General features: G+C 50.3%; 1 protein-coding gene and 1 pseudogene across 2 annotated transcripts in view; one reads left to right on the plus strand and one right to left on the minus strand.

The window, feature by feature from the left end:
• Positions 1-22,476, minus strand: part of LDLR (low density lipoprotein receptor) — a 34,371-nt gene extending 11,895 nt beyond the window's left edge. The window contains exons 1-10 of one of the 2 annotated variants that reach the window (XM_028088734.2): positions 22,279-22,476; positions 11,751-11,873; positions 11,208-11,330; positions 8,812-9,198; positions 6,656-6,778; positions 5,202-5,324; positions 3,821-3,940; positions 3,247-3,372; positions 1,130-1,301; positions 809-1,036 (exon numbers count right to left, since the gene is read on the minus strand). In XM_028088734.2, the coding sequence (XP_027944535.1) occupies positions 809-1,036; positions 1,130-1,301; positions 3,247-3,372; positions 3,821-3,940; positions 5,202-5,324; positions 6,656-6,778; positions 8,812-9,198; positions 11,208-11,330; positions 11,751-11,873; positions 22,279-22,345 (1,592 nt within the window). In that variant the 5' untranslated portion in view covers positions 22,346-22,476. The remainder of the gene's footprint in view (positions 1-808; positions 1,037-1,129; positions 1,302-3,246; positions 3,373-3,820; positions 3,941-5,201; positions 5,325-6,655; positions 6,779-8,811; positions 9,199-11,207; positions 11,331-11,750; positions 11,874-22,278) is intronic. The other variant, XM_088017252.1, reaches the window with a different exon arrangement.
• LOC148165186 (cytochrome c oxidase subunit 6C pseudogene) lies at positions 14,832-15,189 on the plus strand (annotated as a pseudogene).
• Positions 22,477-22,715: the final 239 nt, after the last annotated feature.

The following is a 22,715-nucleotide window of genomic DNA, read 5'->3' on the forward strand; positions in this document are numbered from 1 at the left end:
CAGAATTTAAATAAGTATTCATTTCTAAGACCAATTTAAATTCATATTTTAATTTCTGGTTTTGGTTTTCTGTTTTGTTTTGGTTTGTCTTAAGTAGACTCCATGCCCAGCATGAAGCCCAACACAGGGCTTGAACTCACCACCCTGAGATCAAGACCTGAGAGGAGATCAAGAATCAGACACTTGGGGCGCCTGGGTGGCTCAGTCGTTAAGCGTCTGCCTTCGGCTCAGGTCATGATCCCAGGGTCCTGGGATCGAGCCCCGCGTCCGGCTCCCCGCTCGGCAGGAGGCCTGCTTCTCCCTCTCCCGCTCCCCCTGCTTGTGTTCCCTCTCTCACTGTGTCTCTGTCAAATAAGTAAATAAAAAAAAATCTTTAAAAAAAAAAAAAAGAATCAGACACTTAACGGATTAAGCCACCCAGGTGCCTGATTTTGGGTTCTTATCCTGAGCGCACAACTTTTCTGGGTCCACTTCCATCTCAGCAGACATCAAGAGGGACCAACCCCTGGATCCCAAAGGGCAGGCAGGTAAGAACCACTGTTCCAGGTCCTGTTCTTTCCTGACAGCAAGGGCCTCCATGGCTGGGGACAGCCCCGTGCCCATGGAGGCCAGTCCAGCTCAGGCACACGCCTTCCCCCCGTCTGAGTCCTAACCAGTCCTAACCAGCTGAGTCCTCCATGGCTGGGGACAGCCCCGTGCCCATGGAGGCCAGTCCAGCTCAGGCACACGCCTTCCCCCCGTCTGAGTCCTAACCAGTCCTAACCAGCTCTTCGTTCCCTCTGTACCCCTAAGCTACGGGAATACGCACCCGTGAACAGGATCCACCACGATGGCACGAGGCTTGGAGCCTTTCTCCTTGAAGAGTGTCTTTCTCTTCACACCCTTGGTGTCAGCCACGGAGACGGTGCCCAGGATGGAGTCTGTCCAGTATATGTTGCTGTGGACCCAGTCCACTGCCAGCCCATCAGGGGCCTGTAGGTCCTCACTGATGACGGTGTCATAGGAGGAGAAGCTGGGGGCTCTGTCGATTTGGGTACTGTCAGGGGGGCAGGGGAGAGGGGGAGGAGAGCGTCAGTGTGAGGGGCCTATTTCACCCAGGGTCAGGGCTGGGAGCGGCTCCAAGGCTCACCTGTAGATCTTCCTTTGGGACAGGTCAGACCAGTAGATTCTGTTGCTGGCCACTTCTGTGTCTAGGGCAACGACATTCTTCAAGTTCGGGATGAGGCTGGTGTATTCACTGCGGTCCAGGGTCATCTTCCTCACCTCGTGGCGGTTGGTGAAAAAGAGGTAGGCGATGTTGCCTAGGGATGCAGGAAGGATGCTCAGGGGAGAAGGGACCCCCGACTCCTGCTTGTCACCCTCCAGGGTTGGGATGAACCAGAGGAGACACTCGGGATGGGGTGTATTAACCATGTGCCTCTGATGCTCTGACATCCTGGGCCTTGTAGAGACTAAAGGGACAGCCCCTCCCAGGGCTGGCCCTCGCCCTCTGCCTCCTGACCGACCCTGGTGCTTCCCCAGGGTGACCCCCCCCCGGCTGCCACGCCCCCTCCTCTTGGGAACTATAACAACCGATCTTTTTTTTTTTTCTAAAGATTTTATTTATTTGACAGAGAGAGAGACACAGCGAGAGAGGGAACACAAGCAGGGGGAGTGGGAGAGGGAGAAGCAGGCCACCCGCCTGGCAGGGAGCCCGATGCAGGCTCGATCCCAGGACCCCGAGACCATGACCCGAGCCAAAGGCAGCCACCCAACCAACTGAGCCACCCAGGCGCCCCTATAACAACCGATATTAATGGTGGTCGTCTCCTGCCGGGTTGGTCCCACCATACTTGAATGGTAATAAAACCTACATTAATAAAACCTGGGGACGCCTGGGTGGCTCAGTCAGTTAAGCATCTGCCTTCAGCTCAGGTCATGATCCCAGGGTCCTGGGATTGAGCCCCGCATCGGGCTCCCTCCTCAGCGGGGAGTCTGCTTCTCCCTCTGCTACTCCACCTGCTTGTGCTCTCGCTCTCTATCAGATAAATAAAATCTTTTTAAAAAAAAAAAAATCTACACTAGGGCCCCAGCATTTTCCATTTTGGAACATAAAGATGAAGAAACGTAAGCGGCTCAGGTATACAGAGCGATTCCTTAGGGCAGGAGATTCTGAGTGCTTTTCATATGACGTTTTCCCTCATTGATCCTCACACTCCTGAGGCCGGGGCTGTTGTCAAACTCCCGTTACATATAAGGGAACTGAAGCTCAGAGAGGGAAGTGACGAGCCCAGGGTCACACCAGGTGGCAGAGCCGGGATTCAAACCCACGCCGCCCCAACTCTGGGGGCGGTGCTGTAACCATGACACCAGTATTCACCGACAGGCTAACCGTGTGTACAACTGACCTCACTCAGAACAGCCCTTCCCATGACACCACCCGCGCCCCTGGGAAGGTGTCTGTATAGACAACGCCCGGGCAGATCAGAACAAAAGTGAAACCTCAAACCCTGGGGGGTTTCATGAACTCAGTGCCTGGTTTTCCCCAGAACAGGGAACACATGGAGGTGTGACAGAGGGTGGCCAAGGAACCATCACAAAAAGGATGACAACAGGGGAGGGAAACAGAAGACGACCTAAAATATTTCTGCACACTTGTCCCTCACTGGAACCACACTGGAGGGTGGAACAGGACACAAAGCAAAGGGAGTTTGGCCCCCACCGGTCAACTCCCCAAGGACGGCTATGCCTCCAAACCCATGGGATCTCTTCATTTCGGGGCTTCTGAGAATCAGTGCCTGGCTGCCGTGCTCATCTTCCGTTTAGGTAGAAAAGAAACACAACTATTCCTGCGGTTTGGTTTTCTTAGGAGCGAGTGATTATACCTTGGTCTCTCTTAAGTGAACTTTTGCTTTTGGGGGATAGGCTCCTCTAAGTGGGTAAGAACAGCTGGTGGGGGTGCGGGCCCTTCAGGCCACAGCTTTTCAACCTCTTGTTCCCTGAAGCCACGGGGGAGGGGCGCTGGGGATTGCAAACTGGATCTCCTGCAATTGACCTGGGTCTGCAGGGAAACAGCAGGACACGTGGGGGCAGCCTCCTGGCAAGTTCCGGACAGGGCTGCTCATGCATCTGCCAGAGGTCTCGAGAGGACACAGTCGGCCCCACCCAGCGGTCTTTGGAGTGGAGGCAAAGTTCACACGATGAGACTCCCCACTACACCTGCTCTTGGTGCTGGCCCCGCCCCCACCGGCCCTGCCCCGCGCTCACCCACAGCCTTGCAGGCCTTGGTGTGGGGGTCCAGCTGGAAGCCCTCCTCACAGTCACACTTGTAGCTGCCCTCGAGGTTCACGCACAGCTGGCTGCACACGTCGGGATCCTGACACTCATCAATATCTGTAAGTCGGGACACAAAGGGATTTGGGGTGCCTCCCAGTGGCAAATGGGGACAGCCCAAGCCCTCTGGGGACAACCCCTGGAGCCAGGGTCTTGGTGACCCGCAGGTTCAGAAATAAAAACACAGAAACAGCTAAGCATCGTCTCCGACGATGACCCTGACCTCACCATTCACCCCAGGGGTACAGCTCACAGGGTGAAGCTGCGTCAGCCAAGATTTCTTTCTTTCTTTCTTTCTTTCTTTCTTATTAATCCCCAAAGGCACGAACCGAGCACTCCTCGAGGGCCAGGCCTGCGCTGGCTCTCCTGTGCATCTGGCACCTCATTAAACCCTCCTAACAGGCCCGTGAGGTCAGCAAGGCTTTCATGCCCACTTAACAGGTGGGGAAAACTGAGGCACCGAGTGTTTGGCCGAGGAGGCTGGGAGCCCAGGCTGCTGGGGAATCACCTTCACATCTTCGCTGGTCCACCAGCCGGAAGCCCTCGGGGCACAAGCACTCGTAGCCCATCTTGAGGTCGTTGCAGATGTGGGAGCAGCCACCCTTGTTGTCCAGACACTCATTGGTCCCTGCGCCGGGTGCAGAGGTCCAGGGGTGGGGAGAGAGCAGAGACTGGTCACACTCAGGTCGTCGGCACCCCTGCACCATTTCATCACCCTTATCATGATTGCCACAACGACTCGGGGACGTGAACTACCATGTCCCCTAAGAGGACTTAACATGACCCCTGTCACGTGCAGTGCCAGGAGGGAACCTGGAGGACATTCCGCTGAATAAACTAGTCAGGGCACAGAAGGACAAATACAGCAGGATTCACTCGTAGGGCGTCCTCAGTGGAGTCAAAATCAGAGCCAGGAAGTAGGGGTGGGGAAGGGGAGGGGGAGCTGGCGTTTCATGGGGCAGAGGTTCAGTTTGGGAAGATGAGAAAGTTCTGGAGACGGACGGTGGAGATGACTATACGACCATGTGAGTCTGCTGAATGCCGCTGGACTGGACACTTAAAAATGGTTAAGACAATAAATTCCACATTATCGTTTCTTTTTTCTAAGACACATTTCAAAATGTTCTTGATTATAAAAACTAAAAAACCATGTTCCACAGTTGCGTGTACTAACTCCCAACAACCATACAGGTAGCTGAACTACAGCTGTGGAAACCGAGGCATGGCCAAGCTCCAAGACTTGCCCAAGATCGCTGTGCTGGACCAGACCCAGGGCACTCGGCGCCAGCATCCATGCCCTAGCTCTCTTTACAGGGCTTTGGCCCATGCCAGCCTACCCTCTGTTCCTGCGTGGCCCCAAAGCTAAGAATGCTTATTACGTTTTAAATAGTTGAAAAGAAAAATAAGAATCACAAGAAAAACAGTATTTTGTGCCACATGAAAGGTTCAAACATCAGTGTCCACAATTAGGTTTGCTTGGAGCCCGGCCACACGCGTTCATATGCGCATGTGCATTCGAACGTGGTCTTCCTGCTATAGTTTAGGTCCTGTTGAACAGCTGTGACAGACCGTACAGCTGTCAAGTCCAAAATATTTACATGGCCACAGGTCACAGAGCACTGCTGAAACTTTACAAGCATTGCAACAGCCAATCCCCAGCAGCCCTAGGATGTTGAACCCTTATTGTCCCATCCTACAGATGTGAACACTGAGGCTCAGGAAGCAAAGCTGCTTCTCCCCTAGGACCCCCATCTCTGTGTTGCCGCAGAGCTAAAGCACGCACGGGCACAGGTGGGCAGGAGACTTGCAGCCCCATAGCATATCCACATCTGGGTCCCAGCCCCAGCTCTCCGTAAGTCTGAGAGCTGCCAGCACCCCGGGGGGCTCACCGCACTCCTTGAGGGGCTCGTCCGACCAGTCCCGACAGTCCCTGACCGAGTTGCACACTTTGTCCAGCGTGATGCATTCGCCACTGTGGCACTTGAACTTGTTGGGCCCCTCACACAGCGTTACTAGGAGCCAAAGAGGAGGGTCAGGTGCTTTGGAGAGGCAAGAGCCCACTTACTACTCTTTACTCATAGAATAGTTCATTTACACAAGATGATAAGCAAATGTATTGATAAATAAAACATAACAATGTACTTAATATCATGGAAATAAACATTGAAAAATGGTAAAGACGGTAATTATTTTGTTATGTGTCTTTTTTGTTGTTTGGTTTGGTTTTTTTGTGTGTGTTATGTGTCATTTACCACAAGGGTCAAAAAGTGCATTATCAGAATTTAACTTCTTGTTCAAAAAAGTTTGTTTTGGGGGTGCCTGGGTGACTCAGTCGGTTAAATGTCTGACGCTGGATTTCAGCTCAGGTCATCATCTCAGGGTCGTGAGACCGAGCCCCGCACTGGGCTCTGTGCTGGGTGTGGTGCTTCCTTAAGATTCTCTATCTCCCTCCCCCTCCTTCCCCCCCATACACTCTCTCTCTAAAAATAAATAAATAAAATCTTTAAGAATAGGGGAGCCTGGGTGGCTCAGGTCATGATCCCAGGGTCCTGGGATCGAGTCCCGCATCGGGCTCCCTGCTCAGCAGGGGGCCTGCTTCTCCCTCTCCCTCCGCTCATGCTCTCTCTCGCCTTTTCTGTCGATAAATAAATAAAATCGTAAAAAAGAAAAATCTTTAAGAATAAAAAATAAAAAAATAAAAGTCGTATCCTTATGTTCCACAATTTTAACACAATTAAAACAATTTTTAAAATGAATTCTGCTGGGGCGCCTGGGTGGCTCAGTTGGTTAAGCGACTGCCTTCGGCTCAGGTCATGATCTCAGGGTCCTGGGATCGAGTCCCACATCGGGCTCCCCCTTCTCTGTGGGGAGCCTGCTTCTCCCTCTGCCTCTGCCTGCCACTCCCCCTGCTTGTGCTCACTCTCTCTCTCTCTCTCTCTCTCTGTCAAATAAATAAATAAAATCTTTAAAAAAAAATAAAATGAATTCTGCTGATAAACAATTGGGTTGCTTCTAGGGTTTCGTTGTTAGGCCAGTGTTGCTCCACACGTTCCAGAGCCCGCCTCCCGGTTACAGGTGTGAGTTTCTCCTGGGCTCATTCCCGGGAGTGGAAGCGTCACACGGTAAGCCCGGGAGAGGGCTTTATGCGGAGTCGTAGCGCACGTATTACCCGAGCTCAAAGACAAGAGCCCCGTGCACTTTGGCCTCATCAAAATGTCACGGTCCTGAAACAGATGCTTCCACGACGCACGCTGGTCAGATAAATGGAAATGAGGTTCAGGGAGGGCAAGTAAGTAGCCTGAGGACACACAGCGGGCGCAGGGCCACCCCCAGAGGAGCTCACCGTTGATGCAGCCGAGCTCGTCACTCATGTCCTTACAGTCATACTCTCTGTCGCACTGCCGGCTGCCGTGGATGCAGGTTCCGTCCAAGCACTGGAACTCATCAGGCCGGCACGTGGCCACCGCTGGGAAAGACAGGGCACGTGTTGGTTTTTCTCAAGGAACAGCGAAGAAAAAACAAACTACCACCTTTGAAGCAGCAATTTCCCGGCTGCCTCGGGCATCAGGGACAGCATGTAACAGGGAAGATTTTAGAGGTGAAAAGAACACGCCCTACCACCTCCACAAGCAGGAGACAGTGGCTCATCCATTTTACCTGCTTCCCACCTGGGGAAAAACTCCCTGGGTACACCTGTCTTCACATTCTAAATTTTAACCAATGTAGTCTTTCTTTCTTTCTTTTTTAAGGTAGGGGGAGGGGAGAGGGAGAGAGAACCTTAAGCAGGCTCCACACCCAGCAGAGCGCCACGCGGGGCTTCATAACCCTGAGATCATGACCTGAGCCGAAACCAAGAGTCTGACGCTTACCAACCGAGCCACCCAGGTGCCCGCCCAACCGACGTGTAGTTTTAGCTCTTCTTTCATGGCAGTAAGTACTTTTTTCCTCAATGAAGACGAATCCCAGAAAATTATTACTAAAGTCACAGAGCAACGTTTGGAGAATAAGAAAGTGTTTGGGGGGAGCACCCCTAACACAACCACTGAGTTTTCCTGGAGTTCTCCCCAACCTTTCCACATATGCATTTTTGAGAACACGATTTTTTTTTTTTTTTTAAGATTTTCGGTCATCTCTACACCCAATGTGGGGTTTGAACTCACAACCCTGAGATCAAGAGTCACACGCTCTACGGATGGAGCCAGTCAGGTGCCCCGAGAACACACATAATTTGCTAAAAACCTGCCAGAGCCAACAGGCTGCCCTCAGCGGAAAAGCAATGGCACATTCCCAATCTAGGCCAAAGTGTGACAGATTCGATCAGTACCACTGCGTACAACACAGTCGAGCACTGTGAAGCGGGACAAATGTTTATGAGATGACACCGTGGAGGAAAAAAGATGAATTTTTTATTTTCACAGGTGTGTGTCCTCCGGTTATGCAGCCTTTCTGGGCCTCAGTTTCCCCATCTGTAAAGGGTGGGGGAAGCCTGCTCAAGTTATGAGAATTCTGGGAGTTTGTGCTGAGTTTTAGTACACATTGTATACAAAGTCATCCATTATTTTAAAATGTGACTGTTAGGGGCGCCTGGTGGGCTCAGTCGGAAGAGCGTGAAACTCTTGATCTCAGGGTTGTGAGTTTGAGCCCCACACTGGGTATAGAGATTACTAAAAAAAAAAAATACATAAACTTAAAAAAAAAGTCATTTTTTTTTTTTTAAGTGACTCTTAAAAAGTCTAATTCCACCTACACAGAGATTACAATTCTAGGAAAACAGTGAACGGGGGCAAAGGTACCAAAGCAACAGGGACACGAAAACATGTTCTAAATTCACAGTAGCTCTGCATCGCTAGCTTTGAGGTATCGGCCCCCCCGTTCAGGAAGCATTGACGTGAGGCCAGGGTCTGGGTGGCACAATCCTCTATCTGCTCGGCCTCCAACACAGGAGCCACTCACCGCGTGTGGCTATTTAACTTTCAATTCACAAAAGTGAAATAAAACAAAACATTCCCTTCCTTGCTTGCACAAGCTACCCTGGGTAGCAACTACCGCACTGGGCAGTGCCGACGTGGGAGGTCTCCACCTCCCCCAGAAGGTTCGACAGGGTGGTGCTGGACTCCAGTCGAAAGTCTGCAAAGGCCAATGCTCTTTCCCCATTCCATGGGGAAGAGAACACAAGGCAGTGAGGTTGAGTCCTTGGCCGGAGGTCACCCGCCAGGCCTGGAGCCGAGGATCCCTTCTGGACGAAAATACCACTTGAGCTTGCTGCTGCTCCCCTGGCCAGAAAAAAGGGGTGAACTCTACAGGCGTTAAAGACAGGGTCTCCTTTTACAGAGGCTTTCTCCTCCGTGTGATCAGGAGCACTGGAAGAAGCACGGAAGGAGATGGAAATTCCTGCGGTGAGACTTGGCATCGTTTAAGCACCGCAAGGCCGCCCCGCCCCCCGGGGGGGCACAGAGACAGGGAGAGGACCCCCCCCCCCACCGCCGGCAGCGCCCTTACTGCAGTTCTCCTCGTCTGACTTGTCCTTGCAGTCGGGGCCACCATCGCAGCGCCAGCTGGAGTGGATGCATTCTCCGCTCTGGCAGTGAAACTCAAGGGGTGAGCAAGGGCTGCTGTCCTGTTGGGGGGCGGACGTGTTGTGGCCCCGACAGTGCTGCGGCCACTCATCTGAGCCATCCTTGCAGTCGGGGTCACCGTCACAAGCCCACAGCTCGGGGATGCAGGCCGAGCTGTTGCACTGGAAGGTGGCAAGGCCGCAGGTGGACACGGGGCAGGACGCCTCGTCCGACGCGTCCAAACAGTCCCGGTCCGAATCGCAGACGAATTCCAGGGCGATGCACTTCCCATCCTGGCAGCGGAACTCATTCTGGGCACACGTCCTGGGCACTGCAGGGATGGGTGGGGAAAGACAACCTGGTCACCAGAGCGCCCCACTTCTCACTAGCAGCCCATTCCACAGATGAGGACACTGAGTCCTGGAGAGGCCAGACCTCAGTGAGAGACCCTGGAAAGGCAGCCAGGATAGTGGTCAGGGGCCCTGGATGGAAACCCCGCCAGGGTCAGCCTCCCCAGCCCGCTCCCGTGGCCCCTCTGTGCCTCAGTTGCCTCATCTGTACATGGGCCTGGCCCATTTAAGAGTTTGCTGTTATTATTAAAAGAAACACCCCCCAAAACATGGTAATTATGGGATTTGATGGAGGTGTTGGCTAACACTTACAGTGGTGATCATTTTGCAGTATGTATGTGTATCAAATCATCACCTACTCTATTTTTTTTTAGAGAGTCTACACATGAGGAGGGTGGGGGAGCAGAGGGAGAGAGAGAGAGAGAGAATCTTTTTTTTTTTTTTAAGATTTTATATATTTATTTGACAGAGAGACACAGCGAGAGAGGGAACATAAGCAGGGGGAGTGGGAGAGGGAGAAGCAGGCTTCCCGCCGAGCAGGGAGCCCGATGCGGGGCGCGATCCCAGGACCCCGGGATCATGACCTGAGCCGAAGGCAGATGCTTAACGACTGAGCCACCCAGGCGCCCCGGAGAGAGAGAATCTTAAGCAGACTCCATGCCCACCCTGCACAGAGCCTGACTTGGGGTTCGATCTCACGATCCTGAGATCATGACCTGAGAAGAAACCAACAGTTGGACTCTCAACCGAATGAGCTACCCAGGTGCCCCCCACCAAAAAAAATTTTTTTAAAGTTGGGCCTCTGTACTCAGCAAAGAGTCTGCTTCAGATTCCCTCTCCTTCTCCCTCCCCATCCACTCTCTCAAATAAAGAAATAAAATCTTTAGGGGAAAAAAAAAAAGAAGAAATCGGCAACTTAAAAAAAATTTTTTTTAAATTATTTTTCCTCCATCTACTCTTTAAACTTACATAATGTTGTATGTCAATTATATCACAATAAAGCTGGAAGGAAAAAAAAAAAGTACCTGTAAAAAGAACAACAATCCATTTTATTTTTAAACGACCCCAACGTCATCAGATGACCACTAATCCAGGTTAGACATGCATTTCTCAAGTGAATGTATGTGAACACTTGAGTGTTGCTTTTTTTCATGGATTTTTCTATTTTTCTGAACTTGAAGATCTGACATTATCTTAGTTATTTAAATTTTTCCCAGTTATTTTTCTCAGAGCCTTAGCTCCATTAAAAACCCAAAACTAGGGCGCCCGGGTGGCTCAGTTGGTTAAGCGTCTGCTTTCAGCTCAGGTCATGATCTCAGGGTCCTGGGATCGAGCCCCACGTCGGGCTCCCTACTCAGCAGGGGGTCTGCTTCTCCCTCTCTCCCTCCCCACTGCTCGTGCTCTCTCTCTCTCTCTCCCCCTCTCTCTCACTGTCAAGGAAGTAAAGAAATATTAAAAACAACAACAACAACAAAAACTATACAATAACTAACTAATACTGAAGAACCAAGACAGATCCCCCGCTCTCCAAAGGGCCTCCCCCTCCAGGACTCTTGGCCCTGTTCCTTCCCAGAAGCCACAACTCCGTAAAGCTTTCCTCTTCTCGGTGGTCAGCTGAGTGATCGGGTCTCGGCCATCGAGCACCTACTGGGTGCTCAGCCTCCCGGGGTGGCTGGTGGTGGTCCCAGTGGCTCACCAGAGCACGTGCCATGTGGTTGGCAAGGACAGCCTCACTGAGGCTGCTGATGACCCTAAGAGGTGGCACCAACCCTATCCCCCTGCAAAGCCTCCTGGGCAAAGTGGGGCTCCAGTAGTGCGAGGAGGCTGGGTAGGAGCTTCCAGGAGACGGCGCCAACTGAAGAGCAGTCAATCCACAGCTCAGCTGGGGGCAGGACTGCCTGGGGGCACCAACTTTAAGAGCAGCCCAGGACCAGGGCGGAACCAGTGCGGCCAGCGCAGGGCTGCAGGGGATGCGGGGGAGAACACTCACAACAGCCTTGCTCATCTGAGCCATTCTCGCAGTCCACCTGGCCATCACATCTCCAGAACTGAGAGATACAGCGGTTCACACGACCCCCACAGCTGAAGTCCCCCGACTTGCAGGTGACAGACACTGTGGGAGAAACAGGACTGAGCCTTCCCTCAGAGGGAAGCCCGATCTGATGTCCCCAGCCCTAGCTTTACAGAGCAAAAATACAGTTTTCAGAAAGAGGGAGCCAAGACCACCTTTCTGGGTCAAAAAAAAAAAAAATCAGACATGAAGTGATAGAAAGGTTTGGAAGGAGAGAGAGGTGATGGTCGCTTAGCACTGTGACCATATTAATACAACTGAACTGGTTCCTTTAAAATGGTTAATTTTACGTTATATGAATTTCACCTCTTTTTTTTTTTTTGTAAAAGCTGTTAAGGCTCCAGAAATCTCTTCCCCCCCAAGTCCCAATTCATGGCTGAACACATCAGCCTACTGGCTGACATTCACCTCATCTGTCACCCACTCTCATCAAAAAGGGTAGGAAGCCCAAAGGGGACTCACTGCAGGTCTCCTGGGACTCATCTGAGGCATCGAGGCATTCGGCGCTCCCGTCACAAACCCACTTGTAGGAGATGCACTTCCCATCCTGGCACTGGAACTCGTTTCTCCCACATTTGTCTTCCGCTGAGAGAGAGGGGAAGAAGAAGGGCCATTCAGCGCCAGAATCGGAAACTGACAATGTCACCTGTGTGTGTCTGTTTCCTGCCAGCGGAGGAATGAACCAGAAATAGAATCCGATCATTCCCGGGAAATACAACACACACACTTCATGAACCACAAGTGCAGCGGAGGATGCGAAGAATAGATCTAGAAGAGTGACTTGCCAACAGTGTGTGAAACTTGACTCAGCGGTCGTTGAGTCCACTGTACAGACCCATTAAGGCAGGAAACAAAAGAGTACAATTTCCCTGCACATGAAAAAAGAAAAGGATTTAAACGATTTAGCATATCACAAACCTGTGCTGGTGACAGTAATGAGGAAAATTGATTGTGTGAAATCATTCAGGGGAAGGAAACATGAGGGGTCATCTCCAGTGGGTAGAGACATTAGCAAAAGCTGTAATAAGAGAAACTTTTTCTAGGAAAGCAAAGACTCAACATTTTTTCTTAAAGGGTTTTATTTATTTGACAGAGAGAGCACAAGCAGGGCGAGCAGCAGGCAGAGGGAGAGGGAGAAGCAGGCTCCCTGCTGAGCAGTGGGGAGGACTCCGGGGTCATGACCGGTGCCGAAGGCAGACACTTAACTGACAGAGCTACCCAGGCGCCCACAAAGACCCAGATTTTTAGATAAAAATGAGGACAAGTAAATTTTTGGGAAATTACCTAAAACACATTGATTTTTGCATTTTGGAAAAGAGATTACAATAATGTTGATTGAGTTTAGTCTTAAATACTATACTTTGATTCAGAATGCACTGTTCCATGTGAACTGGAATAAAGCAAACTTTTATGATTAGTGATACCTGGTAATAAAAAAAAAATCTTTTAATCTCTAAGCATAAATTCTGATGCCCTATGTAAATTAAAGCAATGTGGCCAATAAAAATTATGATCTGGTTTATTTCATCATGCTTTATGAATAAATAAGCAAATAAGACCAAAAAAACAAAAAGAAGAAGAAGAAGAAGAAAAGCTAGCAGGATTTTCCTATTGAGTCAAATGTTCTGTAGGCAAATAGCATGTAAAATGTAAGTTTTGACTGTTGGCTGCATTTATAAGTTCCATTATTCCTGTAAAAAGATTGTTTTTCCTTTTTGTTTTTTTTAAGATTTCGTTCATTTTATTTGAGAGAGAGAGGGCGAGCATGCAAGAAGGGGGAGGAGCAGAGGGGGAAAGAAAATCCCAGGCAGACTCCTCGCTAAGCGTGGAGCCCCATGTGGGACTTGATCCCAGAACACATAGACCGTGACCTAACTGGAAACCAAGAGTTAGAAGTTTAGGGCGCCTGGGTGGTTCAGTTGGTTAAGCGACTGCCTTCGGCTCAGGTCATGATCCTGGAGTCCCGGGATCGAGTCCCGCATCAGGCTCCCTGCTCAGCGGGGACTCTGCTTCTCCCTCTGACCCTCCCCCCTCTCATGCTCTATCTCATTCTCTCTCTCAAATAAATAAATAAAATCTTAAAAAAAAAAAAACAGAAAAACATAGGGGTGTCTGGCTGGCTCAGTTGGTAGAGCATGTGACTCTTGATCTCGGGGTTGAGTTCGAGCCCCATCTGGGTGTAGAAATTACTTAAAAATAAAATCTTCAAAAACAGGGGTGCCTGGGTGGCTCAGTCATTAAGCGTCTGCCTTCAGCTCAGGTCATGGTCCCAGAGTCCTGGGATCGAGCCCCACATCGGGCTCCCTGCTCTGCGGGAAGCCTGCTTCTCCCTCTCCCACTCCCCCTGCTTGTGTTCCCTCTCTCGCTGTGTCTCTCTCTGTCAAAAATCTTCAAAAACAAAAAAACAGGATGCCTTGGTGGTGTAGCTGGTTAAGCATCTGACTCTTGGTTTCAGCTCAGGACGTAATCTCAGGGATGTGAGATCAAGTCCTGAATCGGACTCTATGCCCAGCGCAGAGTCAGCTTGAGATTCTCCCTCCCTCTGTCCCCCACCCCTGTGCCAGTGCACCAGTGCTCATGCGTGCCTACTTTCTCTCTCTCAAATAAATCTTAAAAATAAAACAAAACAAAAAACCTGCCTTCCCTGCCCTAACTGTACATCATCACTTGAGATTTTAAATCCTAGGAAGCTATCATGAATATTATTTTTTTAAGATTTTCTTTATTTTTGGACAGAGAGAGAGAGGGAACACAAGCAGGGGGAGTGGGAGAGGGAGAAGCAGGCTTCCCGCGGAGCAGGGAGCCGGATGCGGGGCTTGATCCCAGGACCCTGGGACCATGACCTGAGCCGAAGGCAGACGCTTAACAACTGAGCCACCCAGGCTCCCCTAAATAAATGAAATAGAAAGAAAAGAAAGAAAAGAAAAGAAAAGAAAGAAAAAGAAAGAAAAAGATGAGGTCAATCGTCCTATGTTGTAAAACGGAAAGCTGCCCACGATATTTTCTAACTGGGGAGAAAAAGGAAGTGCAGAATAGTTAGTAATAATTCCACATTGTCCTATTTTTTAAGGAACAGAATCTTATCTGTGCTTCTGCATAGGGAATAGTGGCCAATTCACTTCAAAGTTATTTTTCTTCGAAGGACGTTTTATGTTTGAGATTTTTTAAAAGGAAAGAAAAAATAATTAAGCAAAATAACCGTAACACCAGTCACTGTATGTCCCTGGCTTTCGTGCTTGTTAGTCCAATTCTCTAACTGTTCCGAGTGCCTTCTGTTGTCTTTGGTCATTCCGGTGGGAGTAGCCAAGGCCCCCTTGAACATTTCCGCCAGGCTTGAACCTGATCCTGAACCTGGGCTGAGGGCCCTGGGGGCCAGGGACGTTGGGACCCAGTTTAAAAGCCACCTTCCTAGGGGCGCCTAGCCACCTCCATCGTGGGGCATGCAACTCTTGATCTCGGGGTGGTGAGTTTAAGCTCCATGTTGGATATAGAGATTATTTAAAAATAAAATCTTTTTTTAAAAAAAAATCTATTTTGGTCCATTTCTGTATCAGTTAGGGAGGACGTTAGGTTTGAGGTTGGTGTTGAGGAGAATAACTACCATGACTTCCAGTGCTTTGACGAAACCTCAGATGCGAGGCCTTCTGGCCAAGCGTCTGCGATTTTATATTGTTGGAGTGTTCGCTGTATCCCTGGGGGTTGCAGCTTTCTATAAGTTTGCTGTGGCTGAACCAAGAAAGAAGGCATATGCAGATTTCTACAGAAATTATGATTCCATGAAAGATTTTGAGGAGATGAAGAAGGCTGGTATCTTTCAGAGTGCAAAGTGATTTGGGAATGTAAAGAATTTCTTTGGGTTGAGTTCCATTGAAGTCTGTCACTGACCTGTGTTCTGAACTATGAAACATGAATACTGGCTTATGGAATAGTTTGTCTTGATAAATAAACAACTAACAAATAAAAAAAAAATCTATCTTATTATCATTTTTTAAAGATTTTATTTATTTATTTGAGAGAAAGAGGATACAGTGAACAGGAGCTAGGGGTGGGGGGCAGGGGCAGAGGGAGAGGGCAGGCTCTGCGCTGAGCAGGGAGCCCAAGCGGGGACTCGATCCCAGGACCCAGGGATCATGACCTGAGCCGAAGGCAGAAGCTTAACCCACTGAGCCACCCAGGCGCCCTCCCCAAAAAAGCTATTTTTTTTTTAAAGATTTTATTTATTTATTCATGAGAGAGAGAGAGGGAGGCAGAGGGAGAAGCAGACTTCCCGCGGAGCAGGGAGCCCGATGCGGGACTCGATCCCAGGACCCTGGGATCATGACCTGAGCTGAAGGCAGAAGCTTAACCCATTGAGTCACCCAGGCACCCTCCCCAAAAAGGCTATTTTAACTCAAATAACTCTTTATTTACTTAGTTTTAATTTATTTATTATCTAATTATTTACATACAGCCATACCATGGAGATATCGTAGGTTCATTTCCAGACCACCACACCAAAATGAATATCGCAATAAAGCGAGCCCAATGAATTTGTTTTCTTGGTGCGTATAAAAGTTACGTTTACACTAAATTACCAAAATGTGACACAGAGACAGGAAGTGAGCAAAGGTGTGGGAAAAATGTAGACTTGCTCCACAAGGAGTTGCCAAAACCTTCCATTTGTAAAGAAAGGCAGTATCTAAGCACTATAAAGTGAGGTGTGTCTGGGGGCGCATGGCTGGATGGGTCTGAGGAGCATGGGACTCTTGATCTCGGGGTCATGGGTTCAAGCCCCATATTGGGTGCAAAGATTACTTAAATATATCAAACTTTTTAAAAAAAAATGAGGAGTGTCTGTATTTGTGTATGTATGCAACCATGTTTTGCAGTTCTCAAATATGTGCCCCTTTATCATTCCTACTTTGATGGCTCACCCAGCCCTTCCATGCAGACTCCCTGAGAGGTCGTGGAGTGAGGTGTCAGACAGACCTAGGTTTAAATGGCTTTCTGGGCCATTGAAGTAGATCGACTTGGGCTACTGACTTAATCCTTCCAGGTCTCAGTTCTTTATCTGTAAAATGGGGGAGAAGAGGAGTCCCTATTTGTGAGACTGTTTTGAGGATTAAGGAACAGGACAAAAAGGAGCCCACACACATACTGATGTAACAAACATCAGCTTAAAAACAGACAGGGGGAGTATTCGTCCAACGGGACACGTCTCAGCAATAAAAAGGGACAAATGGCTGGTGAACGCACCATCAGGGATGAATCTCTGAAACATTATGTGTCTGGCTTCCTTTGCTCAAGGGTACGTACTCTGGGGGCGCCCGCGTGGCTCAGTCGGTTAAGTGTCTGCCTTCGGCTACAGTCATGATCCAAGGGTCCTGGGATCGAGCCCCGCATCGGGGTCCTGGGATCGAGCCCCGCATCGGGGTCCTGGGATCGAGCCCCGCATCGGGGTCCTGGGATCGAGCCCCGCATCGGGGTCCTGGGATCGAGCTCCGCATCGGGCTCACTGCTCAGTGGGGAGCCTGCTTCTCCCTCTCCCTCTGCCCCTCCACCCCCATTCATGCTCTTTCACTCCGCTCTTTCTCAAATAAATAAATAAAATCTTTAAAAAAAAGGTATGTACTATTTATGTGAAGTTGTAGTTCAGGTAAAACCAATCTCTAATGATAAAACTCAGATTAGTGGTTGCCTCTGGTGTGTAGGTGTGGTAATTAAACTAGAAAGGGGGCACAAGAGAACTTTCTAGGAAGTTAGAAATGTTCTATGTCCTAATGGGAGGTGGTTACATGGAGGTAGACATTTATCAAAACTCACTGAGCTGTTCACTTAATATCTGTCCATTTTATAGTATGTCAGTTATACCTCATTTTCTAAAAGATTTTATTTATTTGACAGGGCGATCGAGCAAGAGAGAAAGAGAGAGAGGGAGAGAGAGAGAACACAAGCAGGAGGAGCGGCAGGCAGAGGGAGAGGGAGAAGCAGGCTCCCCGCTGAGTAGGTAACCTGATGTGGGACTCGAACCCAGGACCCTGGGATCATGACCTGAGCCGAAGGCATACTATTAACCAACTGAGCCACCCAGGTGCCCCAGTTATACCTCATTTTATTTTTTTTATTTTTATTTTTAAAGATTTTATTTATTTAGGGCGCCTGGGTGGCTCAGTTGGTTGAGCGACTGCCTTCGGCTCAGGTCATGATCCTGGAGTCCCGGGATCGAGTCCCGCATCGGGCTCCCTGCTCAGCAGGGAGTCTGCTTCTCCCTCTGACCCTCTTCCCTCTCATGCTCTCTCTCATGCTCTCTCTCTCTCAAATAAATAAATAAAATCTTAAAAAAAAAGATTTTATTTATTTATTTGACAGAGACAGATACAGAGAGAGCAGGAACACAAGCAGGGGGAGTGGGAGAGGGAGAAGCAGGCTTCCCGCGGAGCAGGGAGCCCGATGCGGGGCTCGATCCCAGGACCCTGGGATCATGACCTGAGCCGAAGGCAGACGCTTAACGACTGGGCCACCCAGGCGCCCCTATACCTCATTTTAAAAAGCAAACAGGGGCACCTGGCTGGCTCTGTCAGAAGAGCAGGCGACTCTTGATCTCAGAGTCATAAGTTCGAGCCCCACATTGGGTGTAGAGATTACTTAAAAGAAAATTCAAAGATAAATAAATAAAAGCCAACAAAGTCTGGGTCTTCAAAGTGCAAGTCCCGTGCTCCTGCCAGAGGTTAGGAACCAGTCAGGGGATATTAGAAGAGATCTGAGGGGGGTTGAAAGGAGAATAGTGGTGATAATGATAGAGAAATACAAGGAGGGCTTGGAAGAATCAAAGGACTGGGAAGCTGGATTACAAGGAGGCCATGCTTGAGGTGGCCATGGTGGACAGCCTAGGTGATGAGGAGAATGAGTAAGAGAGAGAAAATAAGAGAGAAGGGAATGTGTTGAGCTTTGGAATGTGCTGTGGTTACACAGACTGATAATGGAATTGCCCAACTACTGATCTGAACAGGATGACTCCCTCGGAGCTGCCTCCACAGTACACCCCACACCCCACTGACTCACAGCTGAATGGTAATTGTGCCAAAAACGGATATGACTCACTTCTCGCTATTGGCCCACAGAGTGGGTAAAAAGCAATTGGAATTTGAGGACTCTCAGAAAAAATTAAAAAGGAAGTTCAGGCAAAGGGCATTGGCCATAAGGACCTTGGAGGAGGAGCTTCTGTCCTACCTTCATCCCCTAGGGGATCACAACTTCCATTACCACAAATCCGCTGCTCTGCCCTCCCAACCTTTGCACAAAGCCTTAGTTTTAACAACAAAACATGCCACCGGAAAGACTGGAAATAGTAATAACACCTTAAAGCCCTTTAAAGCAGGATAAAGAATAATAAATCCGGGGGCGCCTGGGTGGCTCAGTCGTTAAGCGTCTGCCTTCGGCTCAGGTCGTGATCCCAGGGTCCTGGGATCGAGCCCCACATCGGGCTCCCTGCTCCTCGGGAAGCCTGCTTCTCCCTCTCCCGCTTCCCCTGCCTGTGTTCCCTCTCTCGCTGTGTCTCTCTCTGTCAAATAAATAAATAAAATCTTTAAAAAATAATAATAATAATAAACCCCTTCCCTGGACATCAGTCTTCCCCCCCAACACTCCAAATATTTGCTAGCCAAAGATGGCTGAAGACCTCACCAACAGGAAGACCCCACCCTTACCTTTTATCAGGACAGGTCATCCAGTAGCTGGCCAACAGCTCTGGATAACGTTTGAATGAAAAGCTAATGGATTTTGCTGTTACAGGTGCAGCCCGGCAACAGCTGGGAAATTAATAAATCCCATGGCCTTGCTACTGGGGACAGGGATCAGGAACAGCAAGCACCTAGTGACAGGACATCAGATGGGAGTCCCCACAGCAGACAACACCATTCTGAGCAAGGGGACAGAACCAGTCCTGTTCCAAGCACCACCACTGCCCAAAGAAACCTCAGGGCTTCCTCCCCGTTGCTGAAGCAAGGTTTGTGTTTTCCTTGTCAGTTTCATTTGTAGTCCAGTAAAAGCCAAACTGGAGCACCCCATTGGTATCTTCTCATGCTGGGGATGCCTAAAATTACCCAAGAACCACACACACCCACACCCCCCAGTGCCCAAATCTCTAAACTCTAGCTTTTAAATCTCTCTTGTCACATGTAACAAGCCAGGAACAAGCCAGAAAAGGAGAAGACCCAGTTCTGCTTTCTCTCCAGCACACAAATGAGGTGGTAAATGCTTTCGATGTTTTCTTTCCCATGCTACTGAAGATAGTTGTTGCTCAGGAAAATCAGAATTATAGACAGGATCGTTTCCTTGAAAAAAAGAAATGGCTGGCGCTAACAGACTCAGCTGAATATGAACAAGAAATCAATTTACCAGTGTGTTTTTCCAAACTAGGTGATGCCAAAGCATTTTACTCAGGCGTGATCTCAGTGGAAGATTTTGTTGTCAGCTCCTTTGGGGAGAGGTTTGTTTCCGTGATTGTTCATTGCCAGTTACCTCCACGGTGTTTTATCAACAAATATCACGTGATTGACATCCAGGGAAAGTACGGATTCTATTAATGTACTTAACAAGGAATGTGAAGGGCCATCAAAGCACTAAGCAATAAAGGCATCTAGATTTGGATCTTATCAAGGCAGGAATATCCTGGAAAGACAGAATGATCTACGTAACTCCCCTTAAAGGTCTTCAGTCTCCAAAAAAGAAAAAGTTCTCCCTGTCTTTTTCCAGTGTTGCCCTGGAAGAAAAATATGCCCAGCAATGACCAATGAATCTCCCTGGTTCATGTTGCTAAAACAGACACAGCTCTTAGGGAGATGCTCTACTTTTCTGAATTTGGGTGTGCCCTGGGCATACCTGATACTCTGCACACGACTGTTAAGTGGTTTTGAAATGGCTAAGTGAAGGCATGCAGTTCAGATTCCAACAACTCCCATTTCCAAGGAAAAAGAACAAGAAATCCCATCCCCCTCGACCCCCCCAAAATGCTTTAAAGACAGCAGCCAGGGCTGCTACAAATATACATCATCCTGTTAACACCAGAGGAGAAGTAGCTGCTAGCTCTCAGGAGTCTGGCGAACACATCAGGACTCTGAGCCTCCCTGAGAAGACAGGAGGCTACTGAGTGATAAAGAAACCTAAAGTAAAGCAACACATCTTGCTCAAGACTTCACCGTCATTAGTTCCCCTTAGGGATGAAAAAATCAGAGTTGAGAGAATCGAAAGAGATCTTTCGGGAGGTGCATTTCCAAATTTGGGGGCACAGCTCATCAAAGGAATACCAAAACTGGACAAATCAAGCAGCTGACCCCGGAGCAGCTCTGGACAAGACCAGAATCCGAGTCTGGGCTTCAAGGGTTAACCAGCCCGGTCACACTGGCCAGAAACTCCTCCTGCTGCAGTTCTATCAGAACCCCAAAGAGAGCGGAAACTAAAGTAAACCTCGCATCTTGCTCAAGACTTGACTGCCATTATTTCCTCTTAGGGATGGAGTCCATCAGCTTTTGAAATGCAAGTCAATTAAAGGCCTCTTGACAAGCCCCACTCCCTCCTCTTCACACAACTGGGTGGCAGAGTTATCGCAATAACCCTGAGCTATAGGGCAGCAGCCTTCCTTCCTCCCCTCAGAGAAAACTGATGTGTCACGGATAGGAATTCCAAGAGTTCACAGCTCCCCGCACAAAGCCGCCCCTCCCCTCCCGTCGATAAAAAAGTTTCCTGCGATCCTGTTATCAGATAATCCCAATTCTCTCAGGGGCTGCTCTGGTTCTAAATAGGAAAAGAACCATTTAGCTCATCTCCAGGGCGAGGTCAAATGCCTCTGGCAACTCACTTAAAACCACTGGATAACTCAGGATCACGCACCCACTAGTCTCTTCACCAAATCTAAATCGGACCCACCCCCCCCCCCCAAAAGGAAACATCGTCGTGCGGACAGCTCAACTACACCCATTCACAGCTTCTGAACAAAAAAGGCCACCCTGAGGGATCCGTCCGACGTTGCCCCCTCCCGGTCCCTGCCCCGGTTGAAGGTCTCCGCGAATTTCCCTTCGCTGGCGACCGAGGAGGCCACGTTTCGGCTCGGGAAGGAACCGAGGCTCTGGGGGGCGCGTAGGTGAACTACCCCCAGGCCGGGGCAGCGAGGGCGGCCTGCAGAACTAAATGGGCTCGCCCCAGATCGCGGAGGGCACCTCGCCCAGGCTCGCGGAGACGACCCCGGGGGCCCGGGACGCGTTGTGACAGGCGCCCCGGACCGACGGCGAGGGAACGCCGGCCGACCCTCAGCCGAACTAGCTGCGGCGGGAGTCCCCAGCCTCACCTCGAGCCCCGCCCAGCGGGTGTCCCAGCCCCTCCCCGCGCTGCCCCCGGCCCGCATCCACCGCCCCTCATTGGCCAAGGGGAGTGGCTCGAGGCTCGCGTGTTCCAATCGCGCCCAATGGGAGCTCGGGGACTGGCCCTCAGGGCCGGAGGCGGGGCTGGAGGCGGTGGCCGCCGGCCGAAGCGTGAGTGCGCTCCGCTCTAGGAAACTCCGCGTCGGACCCAGGGCTCCACGCGGGCTACAAAGCCACCTGAGCCGCCTGCGGCATTCCTGTCCGCGCGTGGACGCGAGGGCGCCCGCAGGGACCCGCCCCCCGGGCCGAGCCCCCGGGCTTCTGGTACTCCTCACCCCAGAACAACTCGGTGGGGGGTCCCTGCCTCCCGAGAACTGGAGAGCCCCGTGTCCCGCTCTGAGGAAGACAAGGGGGTCCTCCCGTCCGGCGGAGACTTATGGGGAAAGCCTCACCCCGCTTCTCGTGACTCCCCCACACCCCAAACCTCGCGATCCCTTCAACACTCCCTCCAGCCGTTTGGAAAGGACTTCGTGCCATTTTCCCACACATCTGACAAGGATGGGGTGATTTTCCGCAGCTCCCAGAATTACCAAGGGGGCTCCCCGAGTTCTGAAGGGGTCACCGCACTGCACGCGGGCGCCTGGAGCCAGCCTTACCTGCCGTCCCCGTAGCTGCGAGAAGCAGGGCGGCGGCCCAGCACAGCCCCCAGCCCGCGGGTTTCATGCTCCCAGCCTCCGCCCCCGAAAGTGCCAGCCCGGGCTTCGGTCCGAAAAGTCCGCGCAGAAAACAGGGGCTTCGAGCGCTCGGGCGGCAAATGCATGCGGGGCCCCAGTCATTTGCAGCATTTCTATGTGTTTCCTCGCAGGGGGAGGAGTTTGCGGTGGGGTGATTTTCGAATATCTTCACCTCACTGCGGGAGGAGGAGTTTCGAGAGGAGGAGTTTCGAACGGCCGATGTGACAAGGCCTATTTAACCCGTGAAGCCCTGACTCGGATTCCAGTCTTTTCCAAAACTTGCTTCCAAATTATCTAATAGGCTAATGACCAACTTCCCTCTGCCTCCAAAGGAAAAACTAGACATGTCGGAAACCTTA

Source organism: Eumetopias jubatus, unplaced genomic scaffold (assembly GCF_037043125.1).
Source record: "Eumetopias jubatus isolate StellerSeaLion01/CBP00866 unplaced genomic scaffold, mEumJub1_p1.0 scaffold_1, whole genome shotgun sequence".
In the NCBI taxonomy this organism is placed as follows: Eukaryota; Metazoa; Chordata; class Mammalia; order Carnivora; family Otariidae; genus Eumetopias; species Eumetopias jubatus.